Below are 24,355 nucleotides of genomic sequence, written 5' to 3' on the forward strand. Positions count from 1 at the left end.
TAAACTCTTTCCTAAACATCCAGACTGGAATTTCACTGTTTCTCCAAAGCGAGTCTGGAAGCATTTAAACAACAATACCCCAGGATAAGTATTTGAGTGGCCATCGCTTTGCCAAGAGGACAAGAGGCCTTGCCTTGACGTCTGACGGCTTCCAGTCTACAGCATGCTTACAACCTTAAGCCCAGTCTAAGGCTTGAGTTTCCCACTCCCAAAGCCCTGCCAGTGGGTTCAGCTGGAAATGTTCATTTCATGGTGGATGGGGCTGAGCAAACCTGCGAGAGAGTTGGTAGCCTTCAGCAGCCAACTAATACTCTAATCTCAGATTTATCCTGTAACTCATCACTTTAGTCCCTTTCCTCTGAGCTGTGGAGAGGCACCAGAGTCTGTGCATGTCACAACAAATACAAAGTATCTGCTTACTGAGATAAGTTGCATTTGAATCTAACCTTCTGGTTGCACATCATTAAATTGAGCTAATATTCCCTCTTGCGTTTAAATGTAAAATATGCCTAATAAATAGCAGACTGTGTGTTAAATATAAACACCAATGGTATCAACTGACTATACCATTGTTAATGTAACATTGCAACGTAAAGACCTTTGTCTTTGCAAGTTATTTTTAATAGGGGATTATGAAAAGCACATTTTTTGCTTTCTGCTGTGTTTGTCAATTTCACATTTTCACTCAAAGACCTGACAATTTATGTTAGCCTAAACAATAAAACAACTCATAGCTCCAATGTATATTTATGTAATAATGATGAGTGGTTTAACAATGTGATTTGGGTTGTTGCATGTGAACATGATTGCGTGTCTCACTCATCTGTACATTCTTGCGAAAATCTGCAAAGCAGTTTGTTTCCAAAGTCAGAAAACCACAAACAATTGATTGTTTTTAGAAAGCTACACTTGTATTCCAACTATGCAGCATTACTCCACTCTTCCCAGTGCTGCTTAATCTGTTCTCACTCACAGGGAGACTTCTTGCAAAAACATTTTTTTTCTTCTTGTCAGCTCCGGCAGACTTGTCGTCCATGAGGTTGTCAGAAATGAACAAGAATTATCCGATTCCATGCGGCGTCAGGAATAGCTTTTCATTGTTTGGCTGTGAAACTACTTGTAAGAGCTCAGCCATTGTGCCGCTATAGCGACCTGAACCAAATAACATTATTTTCAGTTCAGGCTAAAACTTCAAGAGATTACGAACATGAAAATTTTTACTAAATGAAAGCAATTTGCTGAAACTTACTAAATAAATGACATAGAAGAACATGGTTCCAGCAATACAAAAACTTCACAATAAAAAAGAAAATAGTACAATTTATGATTGCGAAGACAAAAATAAATTTTTTTTAAAGAAAACGGCTGGATTACTAATTATTAAATAATGTCAAAGATGCACTGATAAATTGGTTGCTGACCAAAGCAGAATAATTTTCAGCCTGATTGGTCTGGACCAATCAGCCAGTCAGAAATAATAAAAACAATCTGATCTTTTCTCAATCAGTGAATCAATCATAATTAAAGCTGCGAGCAGCCTCGGGCGGCCCTCGCAGCAAGCGCCGCTCCGGCCTATTGGCCACCGCGGGGGTTCCAGCCACCGCAGAAGCTCTCGCGCATTTTCCAGAGCCGCAGCCCGCTCCCCACCGCAGAAGCTCTGCCGCAGTTTCCAGCACCGCCGCCCGCCAGCAGCCGCAGAAGCTGTCGCGCATTTTCCCTGCCCGTCCACCGGGCGACACGCGTGAATGCGTTCGGCGGCGCTCCCCGACGACCGTCAAAAAATCTGGTGCAGATCGGTCGATGCATCGAGGAGATATAGCCGATGTATCAACTTAGGGGGCGCAGTGGAGTAAAATTACATCTCAAACCCGTTGGGCTCTTTAGAGGTGAACAAAGGTCATACATATTCATTTTGGCGGCAATCGGATGATCCATGTGTGAATTAGAGCCAAACGTATGAATATGGCGAGGGACTGATATTCGCCATTTGGCCACGCCCACACGGTTCAGCCAGCAGCGAGCATTGACAGAGTTTATCATCCGAATCATCTTGATTAGGTCAAGAGAGCCATAAACAGAGCTTTCCAAGGAAAAAACGGCACTTCCTGTTCTGAGGGGGCGGGGCTTAGATGACGTCATAATATGATGACGTAGGATCGACAGGCATCCCAACAGGATCACTCAGGCCAAGTTTGATGCAGCTCGGCAAACGTATACAAACGGCGTTGCCGCCATTGAATACTCTTGGCACTTTAAAGCAAGCGACACCAACTTCCTATCTGTCATCCAACACAGAATCACCTTGATTAGGTCAAGAGAGCCATAAACAGAGCTTTCCAAGGAAAAAAACGGCACTTCCTGTTCCGAGGAGGCGGGGCTTAGATGACGTCATAATATGATGACGTAGGATCGACGTGCATCCCACCAGCATCACTCAGGCCAAGTTTGGTGCAGAAGCTATCGACCGTTCACAGTAAAATATGAGACTTCCTGTTGTCAGGGGGCGTGGCCTAAGTGATGTCATCATTTGACCATTGGATATTATTGGACACCCGATGATGATCCATAACTGAAAGTTTGGTGTCTCTGTGAGTTTTTGTGTTAGAATTACAAATTTTTTATTTTTTCCTCTTTGTTACAAAATTGAACTCTGTCATTCCGTAGGGCAATGCTGCCCTCTGGTGTCGAATTACTGAAATAATGAAACTATTTCAGTGGACAGCAGAGGGCAGCATTGCCCTACAAACGACGAACATGGACTGTTTATCATGTAATTACACAGAAGATCTCTCTAATTCGTTCTGAGGGGGCGGGGCTTAGATGACGTCATAATATGATGACATAGCATTGTCAGGCATCACACTAGGATGACTCAGGCCAAGTTTGGTGCAGCTCGGTCGAAACATGTGGAATCTAGAAGCAAACGTATGGCATCGGCGTTACAGGTCACTTCGCCACGCCGCCACGCCCACCTGCTTCATCGCAGCCGGTCGGGGCTTCAATCCACAACACACCAACATGTCTTCTGTCTCTGGACACAGTTTCATGTTGATTAGGTCAAAGGGCTAAGATAGCAACCGTTCACAGTAAAACATGACACTTCCTGTTCTCAGGGGGCGTGGCCTAAGCGATGTCATAATTTCACCACAGGGTATTTTAGGACACCTAATGATGATCAATTACTGAAAGTTTGGTGTCTCTGTGAGTTTCTGTGCAGGATATATAAGAGTTTCGTGTTTCATGGCGAGTAGGTGAACTTTGACCCCTGGTAACCCCCCTTCAGCAAGCTCATACAGTCACCGTTTTGATAACTTTAAGTCAAACATGGCTTTTGATCAGACTGACAGAGTTTGAAGCCGATCAATCGAAATCCCTAGGAGGAGTTCGATCAAATACGAAGGCTGTAAACGTCAAAATCGAGGTCCAAAATGGACCTTCAATACAAAATGGCCGACTTCCTGTTTGGTTTCGACCATGGCTCTAATAGACTTTTTTGTACGTCCTGACAAGATACACATGTGTACCAAGTTTCGTAATTCTAGGTTAAAGCATGGCTTGGGGCTGTTCATTTAAAATACTCTAGGGGGCCCTATAGAGAAATTAGGCCACGCCCACCACATTTTTTATGAATTCCTGTCGGTGGGTGGATAAGGATCCATCCTAGTGAGTTTGGAGCAGCTGGGCCCGAAATTGTGGAATTCAGAGCCAAACGTATGGCAACGGCGTTACAGGTCACTTCGCCACGCCGCCACGCCCAACTGCTATGTCAAAGCCGGTCGGGGTTAGAATGCTCAACACACCAACATGTCTTCTGTCTCTGGACACAGTTTCATGTTGATTAGGTCAAAGGGCTAAGATAGCGACCGTTCACAGTAAAACATGACACTTCCTGTTCTCAGGGGGCGTGGCCTAAGTGATGTCATCATTTGACCATAGGGTATTGTAGGGCACCCCATGACGATCAATCACTGAAAGTTTGGTCCCTCTATGTGTTTTTGTATAGGAAATATAAGAGTTTCGTGTTTCATGGCGAGTAGGTGAACTTTGACCCCTGCTAACCCCCCTTCAACATGCTCCAAAACTCACCAATTTGATAACTTTAAATCAGACATGCCTTATGATCAGACTGACCAAGTTTGAAGTCGATCAATCGAAATCCCTAGGAGGAGTTCGATCAAATGCAAAGGCTGTAAACGTCAAAATCGAGGTAAAAAATGGACGTTCAATACAAAATGGCCGACTTCCTGTGATGTTGGCTTATAACATTAAATGTGAGTTCTGAGTCTTTTGGTGAGCTCTACAAGTGTACCAAATTTCATGTCTCTACGATGAAGTACGTTCATACCATTGTGTCAACAGAAAATTGCTAGTTGCCGGCGTTGAGCAATTTTTTTTGCGATTTTTGCGACAACCTTAAAATTCAAAATTTTTTAATTTTCTAGTCGCGACCGCCAAGTTTGGTGAGTTTTTGAATATGATAAAGCCCCCAAAAAGGCACACGAAGAGGTGGGAAGAATTGTAATAATAAACAGTACAGATACAATAGGCCTTCGCAGCGCTTTGCTGCTCGGGCCTAATTAAGAGCTACTCTGTCATTTTGATACAGTTCTTCAGCATAGATCTTATCACTGAGCGAAGACTTAAAATTAACAATTTTCCATATCAGTGATGTGTTAAACATAAATCAGAGTGAGCACTGAAGGTAAAAGAAGATGTATTTTATTTGGCATGTGTAGAGATGGGCTATCTGCAGCTTGTTAAGGCTGAATGGAGTACACCATGAGACCATAGCTTGCAGTTAGCAAAGCTAAATGCGCTAACCACTAATGGAAGGTCCGTGATGTATGAGGTTGAAGACGAGTCAGTGAGTTGAATTTATGAATTCCATTTATTAATACCAAAATGCAGCTGGTCCATTCTGACATGCTATCTTTACGTCAAAATGGCATCCCACAAGAGTTTCCCATTCCCTTTGTCTCTCTGAGCTACGCCTCAAAGAGGGCGTTATCTAGTGTGTCATCCCTTACCCCAGCTCTCATTTGGATTTCCTAACATGTGATTTCCTTTAGGTTTAGCTTAGCCTTAGCTTAGCAATTAGCTAAAAGAGATAGAAGGAAAACACAGAATTATTAATTCTCAACAGTCCCGAAGACGGTTTAAAAATCAGCTGGTGTGATTCTGTCTGTGCTTTAGTATAAAAAATGAGCAGTTTTACCCCAACTCCTCTTGCATATGCAGTATGACCAATGTCATCAGGAACTGTGCAGAAACATTCTAAATAATACTTGGGTTGACATATTCCTTTGGGTTTTAAAGAGAATCTGGCATCAAGTAAAACTGGTAATGGCAGGCCAAATCTTTATAAACACTGTAAATCAGAAACTGGTCACAAACCTGCATTTTTAAATGCTGCAAAATACATTTGGTGTAATATTTGGTAAGACAACATGTGTTTGTAACTAGGATTATAACAGTACTCAGACCATGGATTGCTACAAACATTATCTTAAGTCATAATTCAGTATGTTTTAGCTTTGCTTTAATAAAGAGAAACAAATAAAAATTGCCCACTATGGAACTAACTAGATATTCAATTTTTTGTTATTGTTGTTTTTAATAAGGGACAAGTGGCTAAACCCAGTGGATGGACGATACAACAATAAAATGACTTGAACATGATCAACAGACTTTTTTACCAAGTACTTATTTACTCTTCAGTATTTTTTGGATGTCTATTTTTTACTTTTATTTGAGTAAAAATATATTGAAGTTTTGCCACTCTGACTTGACTACAAGTTTTGGCAACTCAGCTGATTCCTCACAGTGTGGAGGAGCAGTTACTATATTCAGAATATTTTACAGTAAGTGATAACCAATTCACCCAATGGAAGAACATTTTATTTTTTAGCTACTTTGTGTCAGAGATTTCACTCTAACTGCCGTGATCCACATCTTCTAATCATGGCCAAATGTTGAAACATTAATTGATTAATAAATCAAAAGATTTGCCTTTTGGCTCAGGTTTTCCTGATCATATTAGTACCTTAAATTTCTTCTCCTGACAGTTATGAACCCTCCTTATGAAGGGGTTATTCCATCATTGCCTTGCTATTAATTAATATCTACACTAAAGATTCTTTGGTAGATTACCTTATTCTCTGATCTTGTTTTGACAACACTAAAAAAATGGACAGATTTATTTTAATAATGGGGTAAATTTCAAAGACTTCTATGCCCATAAGCATATGATGACAAGTAAAAATTGAGAATATGGCTAAGAAAAGTAATTTAACGTTACATTCAAGTGTGAGCTGTCAGAGGTGTGCAGCTTTTGTTCGCTGCATCAGGAGGAGAGGCAAATGGATGTAAAACCTTGCAGAGGAAATCAGCATGAAGGTCACTGATCTTTTCGCTGTCAGGACCTGTTCAATGATACATCAGCATGCTGCTTCCTTTCATTTAATCTCTGGGGATTATGAAAGCTGCACCAAAACTCATCCAAGCAAAGTTTTTCAAACGAGACAAATCCGAATTTCCTACATAGCACAATGTCTCGGTACAATTACAACCATTAAGCGAAGAGTGTGAAAGGAGGTGACTTTTTTCCTACCTGCCATCTCAAAGCCATACCTCAGAGGCTTCTCCCATAAGGTTGCTTTTATGTAATAGATCATGTCGCGTCTTTGGGGAAGGTTAAAGTAAAAGCACATTCATTTCCCTATAGATTGCAGAGGGAATTGAAGCCTTTTCAATCAATACAAACCAAATCAGTGTCGGTCAATAAAAATCAAAGGAATATGGCCTGCCAAGGTGTGTGTATTTGTTCCTGTGCGACAGAGGAGCCACACGAGACAGAGCAGAATGATGAATGCAAGTAAACAAGGCAGAGACACAGGTCTGGTGGTACTCTTGTCAAACATCTATAATTTCTATTTCAAGCCTGCCTTTGCTTTCCCAAGTGAGTCACTCTCTGGCTGTATACCACCGTGGCATTTCTTTTTACAGAACTGAAAGAAATATCTTTATTTGTGTCTTTTAGCTCCAGATAAAAGCAGAAACGTATTTGTGGTTGTGAGGAAAGAGGCTGTCTATACAGATGCTTATGATATTAAGCTGCTTGACTGACAAGTTAGCAATGATAAGAGTGTATTTTGGTTTCTGTGGGACCCTAACCAAAACACACAGGTCATAAATGTGGGGATGCTGGTGTTATGGTGGGGAACCGATCAGGCTTCCTGCATCTGGTTTTCATTGCAAAGAGGATGTGTGTTTTGGTTTAAATTGACACTAATTCCTTAGTTTTTCCTCAGACTCAAAAAAGCACATATTTTTTTATAGTTTCACCATGGAATAGGTGCAATTAAGTAATTAATTTCCTCATAATTCTGTCATGAATAAAAAATATGCAATAAAAAGTCATAATTGTGACAACGTTTCGTTTCAGTTTTGATCAAACTCATAGCTCAAGATAGTTATATTCATTTTCAAGTCTAAAAAAAATGATGTAAAAACAAAAGAACTGTCAGATTAAAAAAGAAAAAAAAAATCAAACACAAGGGGAAAAAAAATCAAACACAAGTTCCAGAAAAGTCATGCTGTTATATTTGAGTAACTGAAGTCTGGCATTAATGATTACCAACATTTCCACCTAATACAAAAGAAGTAAGGTCAAAGTCTCCAGCTCTAATTTGTGTTTATAAAGTGAACATTTAAATGGTGATATAAGAAAGAGGTCAGGAGAAATATGGTCTGAGTAGGAGTGCGGTTGCTTGGAGACTTGTCAAACCGGCACCTTTTGGAACAACTGAAGAGCTCACTTGGTCAAAGCCAAGTCTGTCTGTGTTTCAATGCAGAGGGAAAACACAAAGTGTGACATTTGAAACAATTTCTGCTCCACTTGTGACAAGCATCATTACTCTGATGCTCACAGGTGCCAGCCCTCCTATTTCTCCAAACTGTCACCATAAAGCTTTGTTAGGGAATTGTGCAAGTCTCACTTTTCTCTACACACTCAATGTCTCACATGTGTCACTTGCAATATACTAATGAAGATGTAAAAATGTTATTTCGATGCTACAATTATTCAAGCCACTCAAAATTAGTAAGTCTAATGAGTTAAATGCAATTAATTTTCTCATAATAATTCACTTTACTCCAAAAAAGTCACTTTAAATTAATGCTACATATGTTGGGATGAGAAAGGATCTCAAAAGCTCAGACACAAAGAAATGTTGCCAATAAGCACCATTTTAATCTATTTTTGGTAAAAAGCTATTTTTTGCATAGCAACATCCTGTCATCAACATAAAATATTTAAGGAGAGTGTTGTTTCATAAGTTGTGTTGTTATACATAGATGGAAATACTTTCCTGTTTTATTGACTGTAATAAAAACGACTCTTTTTCTTTGAAATAGGTGTGTCTTAAAATAACTTACTTCCTTTAAAAGGCACATTAAAATGCTAAATGTGATTTTGTTTCTTAATTTTTTCTCTCTGAAATACAAACATATCTGCTCTTTACAGTTCTACAGGGTTCATATCCATTTTTCCTGTCGGGTACAATAGCTCTGTGTGAAATAAATTATACAGTGAGTGACATCTCTCTCCACGCTGACAGAAGCGGTCTGCTGTGATATTGCATTGTTTCCACCTTGCTGACTTTCTGACATCTTTGTGGGGGTTCAGGGTCGACAGAGGGAAGACCTCAGAAACCAGAGCGTCCCCAAGTGAGGCACACAGCGGAGCGTTCTGCTTCACGCTTCAATGCCTTCTGCCACCGCCCAATGTTATTACACTGCCAACCCATCCAATTTTCAGGAGCTGTGAGGCACATGCAGCAGGAAGTAGACAGGGATGCATGTACGCTGTCCTAACTTGTGTTAATTAAGTGACAGTCACAGATATTGTTTCCTGGAACAGAAAAGCATTGTACCTCCTTCTGAGTTCAAAGTGCACCATGACCACAAAGAGCAAAGCAATGTAGAGATCAAATCAATGCAGCTCTGTGGAAGAACAACATGGGGTAATGCACTTTGAAGATTGCGAACTCGAAATTGAATTAACTCTTAGGAATCAGGTGTGCCTCTCCTGCTTTGGGCTCTGAGAATCTAACCTTGTGTGGGAACCATCTGCTTAGGCTCTCTATTCCCAGGTCAAGGAATACCAGTCTTCTCTAGGGGCCAGAAAAGAGCTTAAAGCAGGAAAAGGAAGCTGGAGTCTTAACATGAAACCTCTGCTGCACTGCTTCCTCTCCTCACTTGTGCTTGTGTTGAGGATTATTACCTTAGCAGTGCAGAGCGCAGGTATTAAGGAACTCAATTCTTAGGAAAAAGACACTTCTTTAAAATTGGGTTTCTACTCATTGAGCAAAAATCCTAAATAATTTTTTAGTTATTCTGACGATATAAATACTAAATCTAAATAATAGATGGATAAACAGACTGCTTGATGACTGAATGGACTGAATTATGACAGAGGTGTCATAATCCAATTGTAGAGGGTCAACCTTCTGCAACTATTACATGTGTCCTGAATTGCATAATTAGGTGATTAGCAGGACTTTAATTACCTCCTCATGAACCTGAGTGCAGTTTAGTGAACTGATTCAGGTGAACTGGACTTGAGATATATCAAAAACTTGAAGGACACAGAACCTCTGGAGTTTGACACCTCTGCTATTGATGGTCTGAAGGAGAGATGCATGGGCCGATGTATGGGTTTATGAATTGATAGATGGGTGGACAGATGGATGGTGGGCAAACAGATGGATGAACAGGGGGAGAGATGGGTGGAGGGGCTGTGGGCATATAAATGAATGAACAAACTGCATAGAAACACTTTCCAAAAGAACTTTAATTTCTTAAGGAAAGGCAAGCGTCTTCATACGCAACATAAGGGTTGTTTTTCATGACATGTCCCTTTAATCCTTGCGTAATATCAGTGAGTTAGGTGTAAATATAAAGTGTAGGTTTACTAATTTGGCAGGATCAGGATTCTTTTTGAGAAAAAAATGAAAGGACTCAAACTTTATCTCAAAGTTTTTCCACAATGGGTCGTGCACTTTCCAACAAATGGAGCAACCGCTACAAGCTACTTCCAGCAGTCAACTCAACATGTGCTGCTGCATCACATGTGATGACTCTCATATTCTGCAGAATATGTAAAGAATACCCTAATTACTTGGCCAATCTATTTAAGATTCAAAACTTCCAGCTGCACTTTGAATGTTATATGCTGCACCAGCCTGTGCTGCTGCTGCTTCTGACCCTCCACCACTCCAGCATGCCCCTTGGGCTCCGAGATCAGAGAACTTCTCATCACTTCCTGATATGCAAAAAACATTGTCAAGTAGAGAAGTGCTCATCATCCAATGTTGAGCAGCACGGCGTTTAAGTGACAAGAACCTGGAAGCGTTTGGATGACAGATGTACTGAAAGATTTACACGTGAGTTGTCTGACCGAAATCACGTTTACGTGAAAATATAACAAACATTCTCTCGGCTTGTGGAAGTTTCACTTTGAGAAACTATCAAAGGGCTTGATAGATGCAACTTTGACGCAGCAGCCAGACAACCACGGATTACAATTACACACCTGCACGCAAGGCAGTAGTTGATCCATGGTACGACAAATGATCCATGAGCCGCTGGACGCTGCTGCTAAATGACTTGGAAAATAGTCCCAATTTATACTCCAGACACAAGCGATGAAGATAGAGGGAGAGAAAGGCAAAAGCACAAGGGAGCCAAGAGTTCACAGTCAAGTCAGGACAAGATTATTACTAATCTAAAAATGCATTTTCCATTCCAGCGTACCTTAATCCCAGCCTTACATGTAGCTCATTGGGTAAATGTGGGAGTAATACAAATGTGTTGCCACAGTGCCCACATGTAAAAGCTTTTTACACTGAATCACTGTTAACTGTTGATACATTTTTCAATCATCACTTGAACTCAGAGCTAAACCTGCTGTAACAAGACGCCTTTTTCCTCCTCAAAGAAATCAAAGAAGACGCTTCATGCTGAAATAGCAGCCTGGAGAGATGATTTCGGAGGAGCAGTGGGTTTGACTTGAGGATTTCAAAGCAAAACAAAAGGAATGTAGGGTGGGGGAACGGGAAAGAAGGGGCAAGACAGAGAAACAGGATGGGGGTGGGTGGATGATGTCTATGTTAAGCAACTATCAGCAGCAGCAAGGGAGCTGTATCCCCCTTAATTTCACAACAGTTTAAGCGTTACAGGTCCTGTGTGAGGCCAGGTTGAACGGCACAATGGTGAAATTTTACACCATGGGAAAAATCAATGACTCACGGCTCGCTCTGAGCTCTCAGCTCAGTGTAAATCTTTTCATAATTTTTTTCTCCCTTTCATCCTGCTTATTATAAAAAAGGTTTCAACTTTCGTTTTGTAAAAACATATGTGTAGAATAACCGCTCCTTGAGCAAGGAAGTAGCAGATATCCGAAGCAGCAGTTCAAACCAGCCTTCAGTCATACATCACCATTCCTAAAAAGACCTTATTCATGCTGAAAAAAACAAGCTATACACAGACTTAATGCCCAAATCAGACCAAGTGTGATACATATTCTTAATAAATATTCTCCTAACAAAGGATTTTTCCATGACAAACTTCAGCTCTACAGTTAAATCATTTGACAAAAACATGCAGAACAAAGGCTGCTGCTGCTGGAACTATGCAAGCAGTTTTACTCACCGAGACAGTTGTGCCCATCATGGGCCAAACGGAAACCGTCATAGCATGTGCACCTGTAATTTCCTGGGATATTGATGCACTCATGGACACACCCTCCGTTGTACTCAGTCGCACACTCATCGACATCTGCAGGGAAATAAAAAAAAATAAACAAATGTGAACATGCTTACAGTTGAACTCAAAATTATTGATACACCCCACAGATATGAATCTAAATGTTCATTCAAGTGTTTTTACAAAATGAAACCTTCAAAAGATAACATAACAGAAGTAGTACCAGTTTTGAGCACAATTATATATGTTTTAATGTATAAAAATGTAATGTTAAGATGTATTATACCTTAACCTTTAATTTATTATGATTATACTAATAATCAATGAAAAATCTTTTAAATGCTGACTAAATTTGCATGACTCTACAAGTGTTTGAACAATTTATCTTTGGTGAAGAACTTCAGGTCTTAGAAGTTGGATTGTTCCCCTACCATCACCATAACATTTTGTTCCCTCCACAAATTCTCTATCGGATTCAAGTCAGGACTCTGGCTGAGCGAGTCTAAAACATTATTTATTTTATTTATTATAATTTAACCAGACGCAATTGGTTAAATTAAAAGTTACTTTAAACCTTAATTCTATGAGGGGATGAATAATAAATAATAAAAATAAAGTGTTTTGAGAAGAGTACATTTCAAATAGCAACATTCAACTAAAGAAACAAAAAGCTGAAATTCAATGAAAAATAAAAAAGGAAAACTATTTGTGTTATTACTATCATGCTCTGCACAGTTCTTGACACTCAAAATTTTTAATTGTGCTTTTAAAAATATGATTTAATGTTAAATGTAATTTTTATGATATTTACTGCCTGCTTTGAAGGTCAAATATAAACATGCAAGAAAATTTCAAACTAAAATTGCAAAGCAAAACTTTCACAGAAAGTAGCAAAACAGAAACTTGCAAAAGCTGATGCATGAAAAAGCTGAAATACGCAGAAACTCAACTTTGCTTTATTGTGAGCAACTCCTTTATCTTATTCAGTCTCATTAAACAGTCAATAAATGATTTCTGGTTGTATTTTACCATAGATATTTTTTTTTAATGTTTGCAGTTTTAAGCGTGATGAGATTATGGAAATATGCAAAGAAAGCTGCACTGTAACAGGGAAACAGACTGACACGAAGCTCCAGCTAAGCCGTGATGTTTGCATCACTGAAACTGCAACTTGAAACAGTCAGCAAAAACTCACTTAAATACATAGATTATTCCAATGCATCATGGAAGCTTTGCTGTATTAGTGATGTTGGTTAAATACAAACAAATATTGCTACATAAAAGCAGTTGGAAAAATGAAAGAAAAATATTGCAAAGTTTTAAATATCACTGGCTGTTCAGCTGAGCTGTTCACACTTTACATCTCAACCACATATTTATTAGCAGGGATATTAATTAGTAAAAGTCTGTTACAGCTCCTTTAAAGAGCTGCAGTCTCAAAGAATCCGGGGACAAAATAATCTCTTGATTTACAAAGGATGGTTGAGTGTTTTTAAAGCTTAAGGACATAATGAAAGGTGTTTTGAAGCACTTTCCATTATAATTCTTTTAGGAACATTCAGACCCTTTGTCTTCATTTGTGCCATAAAGAGACAGAGCAAGGTTTGATGTTATTTCCCAAACTAGATTTTACGAAGCACGCTATGTTTTCTGTTTATAGCACACTACACATTTACTGGTACCCTTGGTCAAGATGTGCAACAGCTTTAAAAACAAATCTGTCTTTTATTTCAGTAGCATAATTTCATACAAAAACATTAGCAGCCCAACCTCTAATTTACCGTAAGTGTAATCATTCACAGAGGAGAAAGGTCAACGTTAGGAAGTAATTGCATTTTACAAAATGATCAGTGCCACACTTATTTGCACCTCTAGTAATTCCCATAAAACTAATGTGACTGAGCATTTTTTATACTTTATTTTTTAAGTTGATCAGAGTGTAAAGGACATTTTGATTAGTAACATATGACTTCATCTTTCCTTGGGGTGTAACTATGACATGAACCAGGTATGTATTTAATTGAGCTACTGGCCAGTAGGCTGATTCAGGACACTTCATTTATCTTGCAAATATGCACAATGGTGGTAAGAAAGGTTAAAGAAAATATCCAAAACTTTGTGTGGGAGAACTGCAGCAAACAGTGCCTTCTTGGAGTCGGAGTCAACAAATCCTCATTAAAACCATTAGAACTATCAAAATGCCAACCAGGTGTTCCGACCTGAGACCTGAAAAACATACTTTCTGCTCTACCATCACAAATGAAAAGGTGTGGTGTTTGCTAAATGATGGTGACTTTCAATAGAACAAAAGTTTTTGTTGAAGTGAGACTAAAACTAAGCTTCATTGTAACAATCCATCCACATTGGCCGACGTGAATCCAAGATTCCAACGTCCAGAACAAGGGCGTAGGTTTGGTCTACGTTTTGGTGGGACCTTACAACTTACTCACCAACTCACCAGCATTTAAAATGAATGCTGCCACTGCGTAGTATATTGAAATATTAAACTAATCAATGTAGATTTTCGTTTATTTATTTTGTTTTTGTTAAAAAATACATATGTTCTTTTTTTTTATTTATATGGCAAAAATTGGTCGGGACTATTTTATATCCCTTGAATATTGGTCGTGACATGTCACGACCGTCCATACCCAAACCTACGCCCATGGTCCAGAAGCATCTCATGCTCACTATTGACTACGGTGAAGAATCTATGATGCTATGGGTAGAGGAACTTCTCAACGCCCAATGAACCTCAATAGACTACATGGCATTATGAACTCTGAAAAATCAGGTCATTAAAAGTAATGTTCTGGCCTCTGTCAGGAGGCTACTAATCTAAAACACAAAGCCAAATCAATTCAGAACTGCTCAAAACCAGAACTTGTCAAAACAAGTTCTAAATTTAAAAAAATAATAAATAAATTAAACCAAGCAGAGTAGAGATTATGATTTGTTTCAATACAAATGTTTTACAGCCTGCAAATAGTTAAAATATATGAATTCTGAACCCTTAAAACAGTTGTAACTCCCTATTTTTGCAGTTCACACACCAAATATATTTTAATATTCATTAACAAGCACAGGGAAAACCATCTTAGAAATACCACAGAAGCTGACATCTACAGTCTTTTTAACTTCTGCTATTGGGGATACAGCCGATCAGCGCCAAAGTAAAAAAAAATAAAAAATTGTGGATTAATTGCTTTGCAAACGCCAGCCATGATTGTGTCAAGTAATATTGCACCTAGATACTTCAGCATCCCAAGATGAATTTTCCTATGTTCTATGACAAAATCCACAAATAGGCAAGTGTTCTGCAATAAATTGAAGTTAAATTACACAGAAAAAACAGTATTATCCAAACAAGGTTGTCCATAGTATTAACAAGATTGGTGCAAAAATTGGTCATTTTGTAAAAACACTTCAACACTTTGTGTTCTTGCCATCGACATGATCGGTTTCTGTATTAGTTTTGCCCGTTTTTCAGCATTGTGTATTTTTTTCCTTTTCTTTTTTTTTACTTGTATTTGAAAAGGTTAAAAATGGCAACAAAAAACCCAAACATATATTAACATGAATAAATATATACTTAAAGGTCAAATTTTTTCTAAAATGTTCAAACTCAGATTATATTACTTTACTGACAGATAAATTTACACATTTACCTGCTGTGCAAAACAACATGTAAAATGTTAATGAATCACTTTAGTTAAGCTAAAGTAATGAGTAGACAATGGGTTGCCAGCACTTTGCTGATTTGCTATACCATTTTATTCAGAGATATTCATTTTGCATAGTGACAATATTATTCCAGATGTAAAACTCCAGGAGTTCATACAAATTATCACTCAGCTGGGAAATGTCTAACCTCTGAACCCTCAACACAAGATGAATGATTTTAATGAGAACAAAAATACATTATCTTGCTCCAAAGTTTCAAGTTTCATATTATTAAAAGAATTCCATTTTTAAATGTTCAATGATTAAATTAAAATGTATTCCTTACAATTCTAAAAAGTATAAATTCCCCCATTTTGCTCTCATCTTCCCTAACGAGTACTTCAGAGGAGTAACAAGCTGAGGCAAAAAGCTGATTCACCTGCTACTGATGTAACTTGGACACCCGCCACCATTTTTCTGACTTTTATTGTTCAGCTTTTAAAGCCTCATTCTGACAGCCAAGGTTTTATGCTATATTTAATGCCCTAAAGTTTTGACCAAATTCATGCCAAGACATCCCCCTTTTCACCCCCCTTGGAATTTTATTACAGGCAGCATTCTACAAGTATCAACAGCGTTTTTCTAAACACCGGACATTAAAAGCCTCTACCATTAAGCAGAGAACAAAGTCAGTGGCAAAATATGCAGCTAGTCATACAAAACATATTTTTGGCTAGGACACTAAAGAGACGGAGCTGTTAAAGTAAACAAAATGATTTCACAAGCATGTATGCAGTCAGAAAGGAATCTGGAATAAAATTAGTCTTTGCTTTATTTTTAATGATGACATTACAGACAAACTATGAATCACTGATGAAATGCAAATATGGGCAGTTGGATGAGATTAAGTGGTTGAAACTGGAAGAAATGGTACATTAAAGAAAAAAATGAGACGGAGAGATGGGAAGATAGGAGATTGTTATGACAGCCTAAGTGGAGTTATGATTAGTGTTGAGAGGCCTATATGGGAGCCCAAACAAGGTGGACTGAGAACATAAAATAACTCCATTTAACACAAGGTAGTCCACAGATAGTGGACTACCTTGTGGACTACCTTGTGGACTACCACAGAAAACAGATCATTCCTGTTGTTAATCCCCTCTTATAGGCCATTTCTCTGAGGGTTTAAATGAATTTGTTGGTTAAAGCTGTCAGATCATTGCAAGTGTTCCCATTTTACAATATCATGTTAAGATTACTTCACTTTTTTTACAATATTATTGTCATTTTTGTCTGCTTAAAATGGTTAAAATTCAAATGTTATAAATAGGTAGCCTCCAAAAGCAGCATTCAGCCCTTTCTGTTCTACTAAACAAGATTTCCAGATTTTATTGAAGGAGTTATTTTCTAACATTTCAAGCTTGGTTAGTTTATGTTGTCCTGCTGGAAAGTAAAGTAGCACATTTTTGGGGTCCTGACCACACAGAAAATCCTTTAATAAATAATCTGTACTTTGCTGAGCATTCCTAAACCCTGGTCCATCTTTCTGTTGCCATCGGAGAAAGAAAACTTACAAACGTTATGATTCTGTCATCACCGTGCTCTCATATGTGGAATTTCTTTACGCAGTCAATGAGTGACGGGTTGTGCAATGCCCCAGGTTTCTACACATATGCTACCAACATACAGTGTTGTGTTCATCCGCCTTGAACTTTACCATAAACCACGGAGTATATCATTAGGACTTTATGTGCTAGACTAACACGGAGCAGTGTATAACTGTTTAATGGAAGAAACATAATACACACTTTTAATGCTTTTTTACAAATAAAAACCTTCAGAAGTCACCAAGTTAGAAAGTAGAGTCCAGCTGAGTGTTATTTAATATCAGTATAAATACATCTGTTCTGTATTTATGGTGAGATTAAGGCTCCATAGCCCATAACTTTGCCTCAGAGATTTGTTAGAGAACATTAAGGAAAGAACAGCATACAGCATTATGATGACCAAAGAACACACCAGACAAGTCAGGAATTATTATGTGGAAAAGTTTGAAGCAGGCTTAAATTACTAAACAATATTTCAATTTTTTATTTTTATTATCACCAAAAACTTTGGTACAAAACGTTGTCTCTAAATCCTAAAAAACATATCCCAAAATACTTGGAACTGTAATTGTGGTAAAGGTACTGGTGAAGTAGTTATGGAGGGGACCTGAATACAAACACATGCCATACTTTTGAGATTTCCATGTATGACAAGAACTTAAAAGCTATTATTTTCCTTCCACATAAAAAGAAGAAACTGTGAGCATCTTCTTTATATTGTTGCATGGCTCACCTCAGTGGAACAATCAAAAATTGATGTGAAAGTTGATTCTGCTGTCAGCCAAAAAAGATTCTTTTATAAGTTGTACCAAGATTTAATGCAACACTTTGATATGTTTTAATTTGATGAATGTTGCTTTTAAATGTTGTTTCTCGCGTCCTTAAGAAGCTCAACTAACCTACACTTCAATGGAAACTGAAATTTTTTACAACAGACTCAATAAAACAAACTTTTATAACCTAAGGCGCAAGGCCATGAAAAGCGCCAGTCGAATACATGAAAGAATAATGCTGGTTTAAAACAAACAGTATTGTGAAATATGGTTTTTATAAAGGCAGTAATAAAATTGGTTGGATATAATGATCTGAGGGTTTTGAGCACATTAAAAGAGGCTACAAAAACAAACTTGTTTTAGGCTGAAAGTCCTGCTGCTGGCAGTGTGAATATCCCCGACAGCTTGGCAGGGCCTCCGACTGCCGTTTCAGCCACTATCTTAATTTTCTCCTCAAACATGTGTAGGAAATTTACTGCTTCATTTCATCTTGTCACAAAGGAGCACTCTGCACCTGGCTTCCACTTTCCTCTGGTTATAGCTTTCTCGGTTGGTCCTCCTCCCTCGTTGGGAAAATTGCAAAGCTAATGAGTTATTTCAGCTGAGACAGAATCTCTTATCAAGCCTGTCACTGGCCTTAAAAGCATATATAAAGCTGTACAGAGCAATGCATCGCAGTGTTCTCAACATTTCTCGCAGGCTTGCACAGAGGGTTGCAGTGGTTTAAATCTCAGACATCAGGCACCATGGGACTTACCTTCACAGTGTTTGCCATCACCTTTGTAGCCAGACTTGCAAATGCATTTATAAGACTTTGGGGTGTTCTGACAGATGGCGTCGATGCTGCAGTTGTCTAGAGCCTCTGCACATTCATCCACATCTAGGAAAGAGCAGGGAGAAAGGGCAGTAAATAAGCTGTTACAGATAACCACGGATGTGTGTTGGGTCCAGTAGCCTTTTTTTTTCTTAAGCACTTGAAGATATAGCACATCCTGGAAGATGGAAAATCAACAAAAACAACATTCAATAGACATAAATCTGTTGCGTGCGCTTTATCTCTGAATTGATTTCCCCGAATTTTAGTCAAACAAAATCCTGCTTTTGAAATGTAGATCTTAGAATCTAACGTTCTTGCCACTTGCGGTTGTCTTGGACAGTCTAAAAAAAAAAAGTAAAAATGAAAGTATAAACCAGCCAGCTGCTTAGTTCTGAACCTTGGAGCTGCTGAAACAATATTAATTGGAATTGCGATGAAGATTAGGCTCCTGTCCAAGAATGGTCTACCTCTCTCAAAAGGCACCATGTCAGTGAATGTTTCCAGCATGTCATCATGGTGTCATAAGCTAGATTAACCCTGTCTAATCAGTGTGACGGCAGCTCAAATAAGCAGAGGGGGAGGATTTTGGACAGTAATGTAGTTTCTTGTCTCAAATTGAAACTTCTTTATCAGTTCGATAACTTTTGGCTCTGGAGTAAAAGCCTCCATATGCAGAACTGAAAACCTCCTCAGTTAAAAATCTGTGAGAATATGATGGAAGCTGAATACTTATGTACAATTGAAAACTGAGAAACAGTCAACTCTTTACATCCTCATATTATAGTTATGGGCTGTTGGAGATTCCCGTGGTTTTGTAACATTAAATAAAAAACACTACAGCATCATTGTTTACTCAAAATATTAAAACAAATTTATATTGAATTGCTTTTATACAAAAGAAACTCAGAAATTATTGCTACTGTTCTTTTGTTTTCATTAAAAAGACTGAAAAAAATCCAATTTTGTTATACTGATATGTATAGAGTAGGACAAAGATAACAAGCTGATATTAGCTGGTTAGCAGCTTTAAAACTGATGCCTGATCTTTATTTCTTAGTCAGAGTCAACAATGTTTCATGTTCGTTTGAAAAGATTCTTACAACACAAAAAGATTTAGACACCCCAAATAAGACAACTCTATAACTAAAACATCAAAGTATAATGGAAAATGGCTGGTACTACAAAACCAGCTGTTTTGTAGTACTTTATAACAAAATATTTATGCTTCTGAAAAGATTTACATAGCACCTCTAAAAGTAAATCAATTGTTTCTACTCATGTAATTATTTTTCAGGAATTTCATAGAGCCAACACTAACCTACTGACCAGCTCATGCATTCCTGTTGACTAATGGATAAAAATGAAAAATCATTTTTAAAACAATAATTGGCCAGCAGTCTGAAATACATTTCCTTCATTACAATCTTTCATCGAAGACGAATGTGCAGTCCATATCTACCCGGAAAGAAAGCACGAATAGATGATTTTGCCAAATTCTCAAAGTTGCTCTGGAGAAAAAGAAAATGTTATCAAAACCCTGCTAATTTCAAATGACAAAAGAAGCGAATATAAACAGACAAGAATGCAAATGGGTATGACCAGAAGCAAGATCAGGTTTGCCTTCACAGAACTCCTAATCCCCCAGAATCTCAGTTAACTAGCCCAGGTGTTTGGGATTACCCTCCTGCACACAGGGGAAGAATGGCCTAATCAGGTTTACATAGCTCTCAAAATTCACTCTTATCACAAACCCTTTGCAGGAGTTTCCTGAGCCCAATGGGAAATGACCTACAACCTAAACCTCTGGGCTTAGCATATCAGCTACATAGGGCTACACATAAAGTCTGCAGGCGGCAAAGGGAAATGACAAAAACGCAGCAGAATATCAAGACTTTTTGGAGCTCATGTCAGTCTTTTGATACATCATCACTGACCGCCAATGTCAAAGATTTATATAATCAATTTAATATTGAACTCTAACCAACAGCACAACGTCTAACTCCAAGAAAATTTTGTACGCATCAGCCAATAAATGCAATATGGTTTATCAAATGTATTTTAAATTCTTTACCATGACTTTTTGACCACATTAATTTAAACGACAGCGCACCAAACAAGACTGCTTTGGAGAGCTACCAGAGGTGACTAAACATGGTATTTTTATGAGTACAGGATGTTCCTCCTAAAGGGTGTAACTGTACATGTATTCATAGCCAAGGTTTTCACTATGGACCTTTTGGTTCGGCATGAATGTGCACCAAAATGATGCTGGGCTTTTTTTAAACCTACAAACGCTTCAAATTTGTAAACTATGTTCAGACATAACTACAAAAGGAAGAGGTGAAATCACAAAGGAGCAAAAAAAAAAAAATCGCAGACAGACCAGAGTCTGAGGAGCCCACAAAATTGTGATCTCATCTAATCGAGTGTTTGCAATTAGTAACGAGTCTTTTATATTGATGCGGACAAATTTTGAACAACTCTTGTTTGATTGTTTTCATTCAGCCACATTGGAGGGATCTAGAGCATGAACATCCTCTTTAGGGTCATGCCACAACTCCTCAATTAGATTTAAGTCTTTACTAGGCCTTTCGAAAGCCTTTTGTTTCTTGAACTAGCGGTGGCTTTGATTAAATATTTGGTATAAATGATTTGTTCTATATTAAATGGCAACAGCAACATGGTATAAAGCAGTGATCCCTAAACCTGGATCTCCAGGGCCCAGTACGCTCTGCGAGAGGCTTTGGCTTCATTTTCCAATGTAATCCGGAGAGAGGTATCAGCTTCTTTTTCGTCTCGTTTTTCACTTGTTAACCTTAGAACATTTCATTTAACAATCACAAGAGGAAAATTCCTGTTTTCCAAACTGTGGAAATTACATTTTATAAAAAATAAAAACAGGTACTAAAAAAAATAAATAAAAATACTTTTCAGCTGCATGTGCAAATAAACAAATTAAGAGACTTCATGGCTTTAGCATAAATGGCCCTTTCTGTATTTCCATCAGAAGCTTTATAGATCTGCCTTTTACAACATTAATCTAGGGAAAGTTTTTTTATGGCCATGTTAAAAGTTTTCATTGCAATACAGTGAGGGAGCCACAGGGAGGAATTAGGGAGAAAAACCATGTGTAGTTTCCTAATAAGATCTTAAACTGAACTGAGATGTAGAAGTTGGTGTTACCTAATAACCCTAAATTAAATTAAACTACAACAGGTGCAGAATTAAATCTAATATTTTGTAAATAAATAGAGTATAACCATATCTAAAAGCTTTTTTTTCAACCAATTTGGTTCAGTTATGTATAACTGTTAGAGTGCATCTTTCAACATTTCTCAGAACACAGTATTCTCTACAAAGTTAATACCATGTCTCTATCTGAGTCAACCTCAAGACAAAAAACATTTTATCATTCGAACCTTGGAAAAGGGTTTGTACTCACAGAACACACAGGAATTAAACATTTGTTTTCTTTTGTCTCTACAATGAAATCCAACCTGACACCGTACACTGGTGGATCCTAAGTGTTTTCCAATAATGATTTATCAACCTTCGTGAGTTTATGGTGTATTTTAGTATGTAGCACCGTTTCTGAGTAGGTGGCACATATTTTACAATTTTCCACAGTTTGTTGCAGGACTTTTGTCAAGCTTACATTGATTATTATGGAAGAGGGATATTAGCCCTTTAGCTTGGCTCTTCTATCCTGTCTCATGTCGTCTACACTATGAGCAGGGGCACAAGGGGTGAAGAAGTATGCTTTTTAATAGAAGAGGTATTAATCACAGCAACATATCTGTCTTACTGTCAGGGTTCTTGGTGCAAAGCTCTGTGGTGAGATTCATTGTTGCAGAAACTGAAAGAATTCGTCTTTTCATTGTGTTATTAATGTTCCCCACTGGAGAACTTGTTCACTTTATCTTTCTGGTCTGCAAGGACCACTCACATGTTCAAATGCATTCAAAATCTGAATTTGGCATAAACATTTTGCGGAAGATGGATGAAGGATTCACCTGGAGAGCAGTCTCATTTTTCAGAATGAATACTGCAATGATCACATAAACATCACAAACTGACAAATACACACTGTTGTGTATTCAGGACGTCCTTCTCTTTCTCTGTTTAAAATTCTAATCGTGTTTGATGCTTTTATTGCCTGTTGGCTGCAAAATAACAGCTCTGCGCTTTAGCTTATAAGAGTTTGGGATGTTATATAACTTCTATGTTGATGCTTGGCTTCACAGAAATCGGAGATAGCAGACTGCAGTCTGTAGCCCATGTAGGGCATTAAATAATACAGCTTCTGTGTTTGCCAACACCACCTGAGCTAGTAAAATCATGCAGCTAACCTTTAATTTATGATTCCTCAGTTCCTTAGAGTTGAAGTGTCTATTTCCAGCACTCAAGAAATAAAACATGGAGTCAACACTAAAAGTTATTCGTTCATAACACAAACAATGCAGCCGGATACAAGACATGCATCCATGCACACTAACCACTAAGATTAATTCACAGTAACAAATTAAGCAAGCATGTATTTTGTTTCAGACTGTGGAAGAAAACAGAACTGAAAACACACTCCCACTGAGAAGGAAGGAAAACTCAGCATAGAGATATGAACTTTAGACAGTTTAGTTATGCGGCTACACTGCTAACCACTATTTCACAGTGCAACCATGCTGTAAATCCCTGTTACTAAAACTGCAGGAGCTTAAAACTAAATATACGGTGCTGTAAAAAGATATTTGCCAGCTCGCAGGTTTTTTTCTGCTTTTGCTTTTTTTTCTCCTTACACTTGCATGTTTTAGATCATCAAATTAGTTTTAATATCATACTATATCAACTTTATTCATTTTTTATGCACTTCAAAAGAACCACAGCGGAAACTAAGTGCTGCACATAACTGCATACTAAAAGCACATATTAAAAAGAAAAACATATATGACAAATATAGTATGACTGACGAAAATTAAGTACAATCAAACAAAACAAAACACGAAAGAACAAATAAGGCCAAACTGTTACTGATGTTGGAAGCTGAATAATAAAAATAGGTATTTAGACAAGTTTTAAAAGCAAGCTGAGAAGAAACCTCTCTAACATGCAGAGACAGGTTACTAGAGAGTTGAGGGGCAACAACAGAAAAGGCGCTGACCCCTCTGAGATTTCACCTGGACCTCAAAACCTACAAAAGTTGCTGGTTGGCTGACCTGAGGGGTTGAGAAGAAGCTCAGAGGTACAGCAGGACAAAATCATTAAAACATTTAAAAACAAAAGTAAGAAGAGAGGTAATTTGAATATCAGATCAAATAACCAGAGAATACAAAACAATGCAGGTTTCAAGTGATAAGAAAATATCTATCCAAAACAACCTGGTCAAATGAGAACAATCTTTTTTCCCTAGACCTAAATTGGATGGGCCACAACAAACTACACAAGCATGATTGACAGTGCTAAAACTGTCCTCCTAGTTCTGATTGGTTGTTTCTAGTTAGCACTGGGACAAGGCAGAGAAGCACCATTTTTTTTACACTGATTATCTGTCTAATACCATCCTGACATGATAGAGTAACAGTTTTAACAAATATGTAAAAAAAACAACACATCTCTTATAAAGATTTAATGTAAGAACATGTCACACGCTAGTCCTTTTTCAGTGTTTCTAATTTTTATTCTGAAAATGTGTGTGATATAGTAATATTTTTAATTGCATAATATACATATATAAA

At 37.9% G+C, this 24,355-nt stretch overlaps 1 protein-coding gene across 2 annotated transcripts in view; it reads right to left on the reverse strand.

Moving 5' to 3' along the window:
• Nucleotides 1-24,355, reverse strand: part of scube3 (signal peptide, CUB domain, EGF-like 3) — a 112,436-nt gene that overhangs the window by 68,058 nt on the left and 20,023 nt on the right. For both annotated transcript variants that reach the window (XM_028019064.1, XM_028019056.1), the window contains exons 2-3: nucleotides 18,567-18,689; nucleotides 11,713-11,838 (exon numbers count right to left, since the gene is read on the reverse strand). In XM_028019064.1, coding sequence (XP_027874865.1) covers nucleotides 11,713-11,838; nucleotides 18,567-18,689 — 249 coding nt within the window. The remainder of the gene's footprint in view (nucleotides 1-11,712; nucleotides 11,839-18,566; nucleotides 18,690-24,355) is intronic.

The sequence above is a fragment of the Xiphophorus couchianus genome, chromosome 1 (assembly GCF_001444195.1).
Source record: "Xiphophorus couchianus chromosome 1, X_couchianus-1.0, whole genome shotgun sequence".
Taxonomy (NCBI): domain Eukaryota; kingdom Metazoa; phylum Chordata; class Actinopteri; order Cyprinodontiformes; family Poeciliidae; genus Xiphophorus; species Xiphophorus couchianus.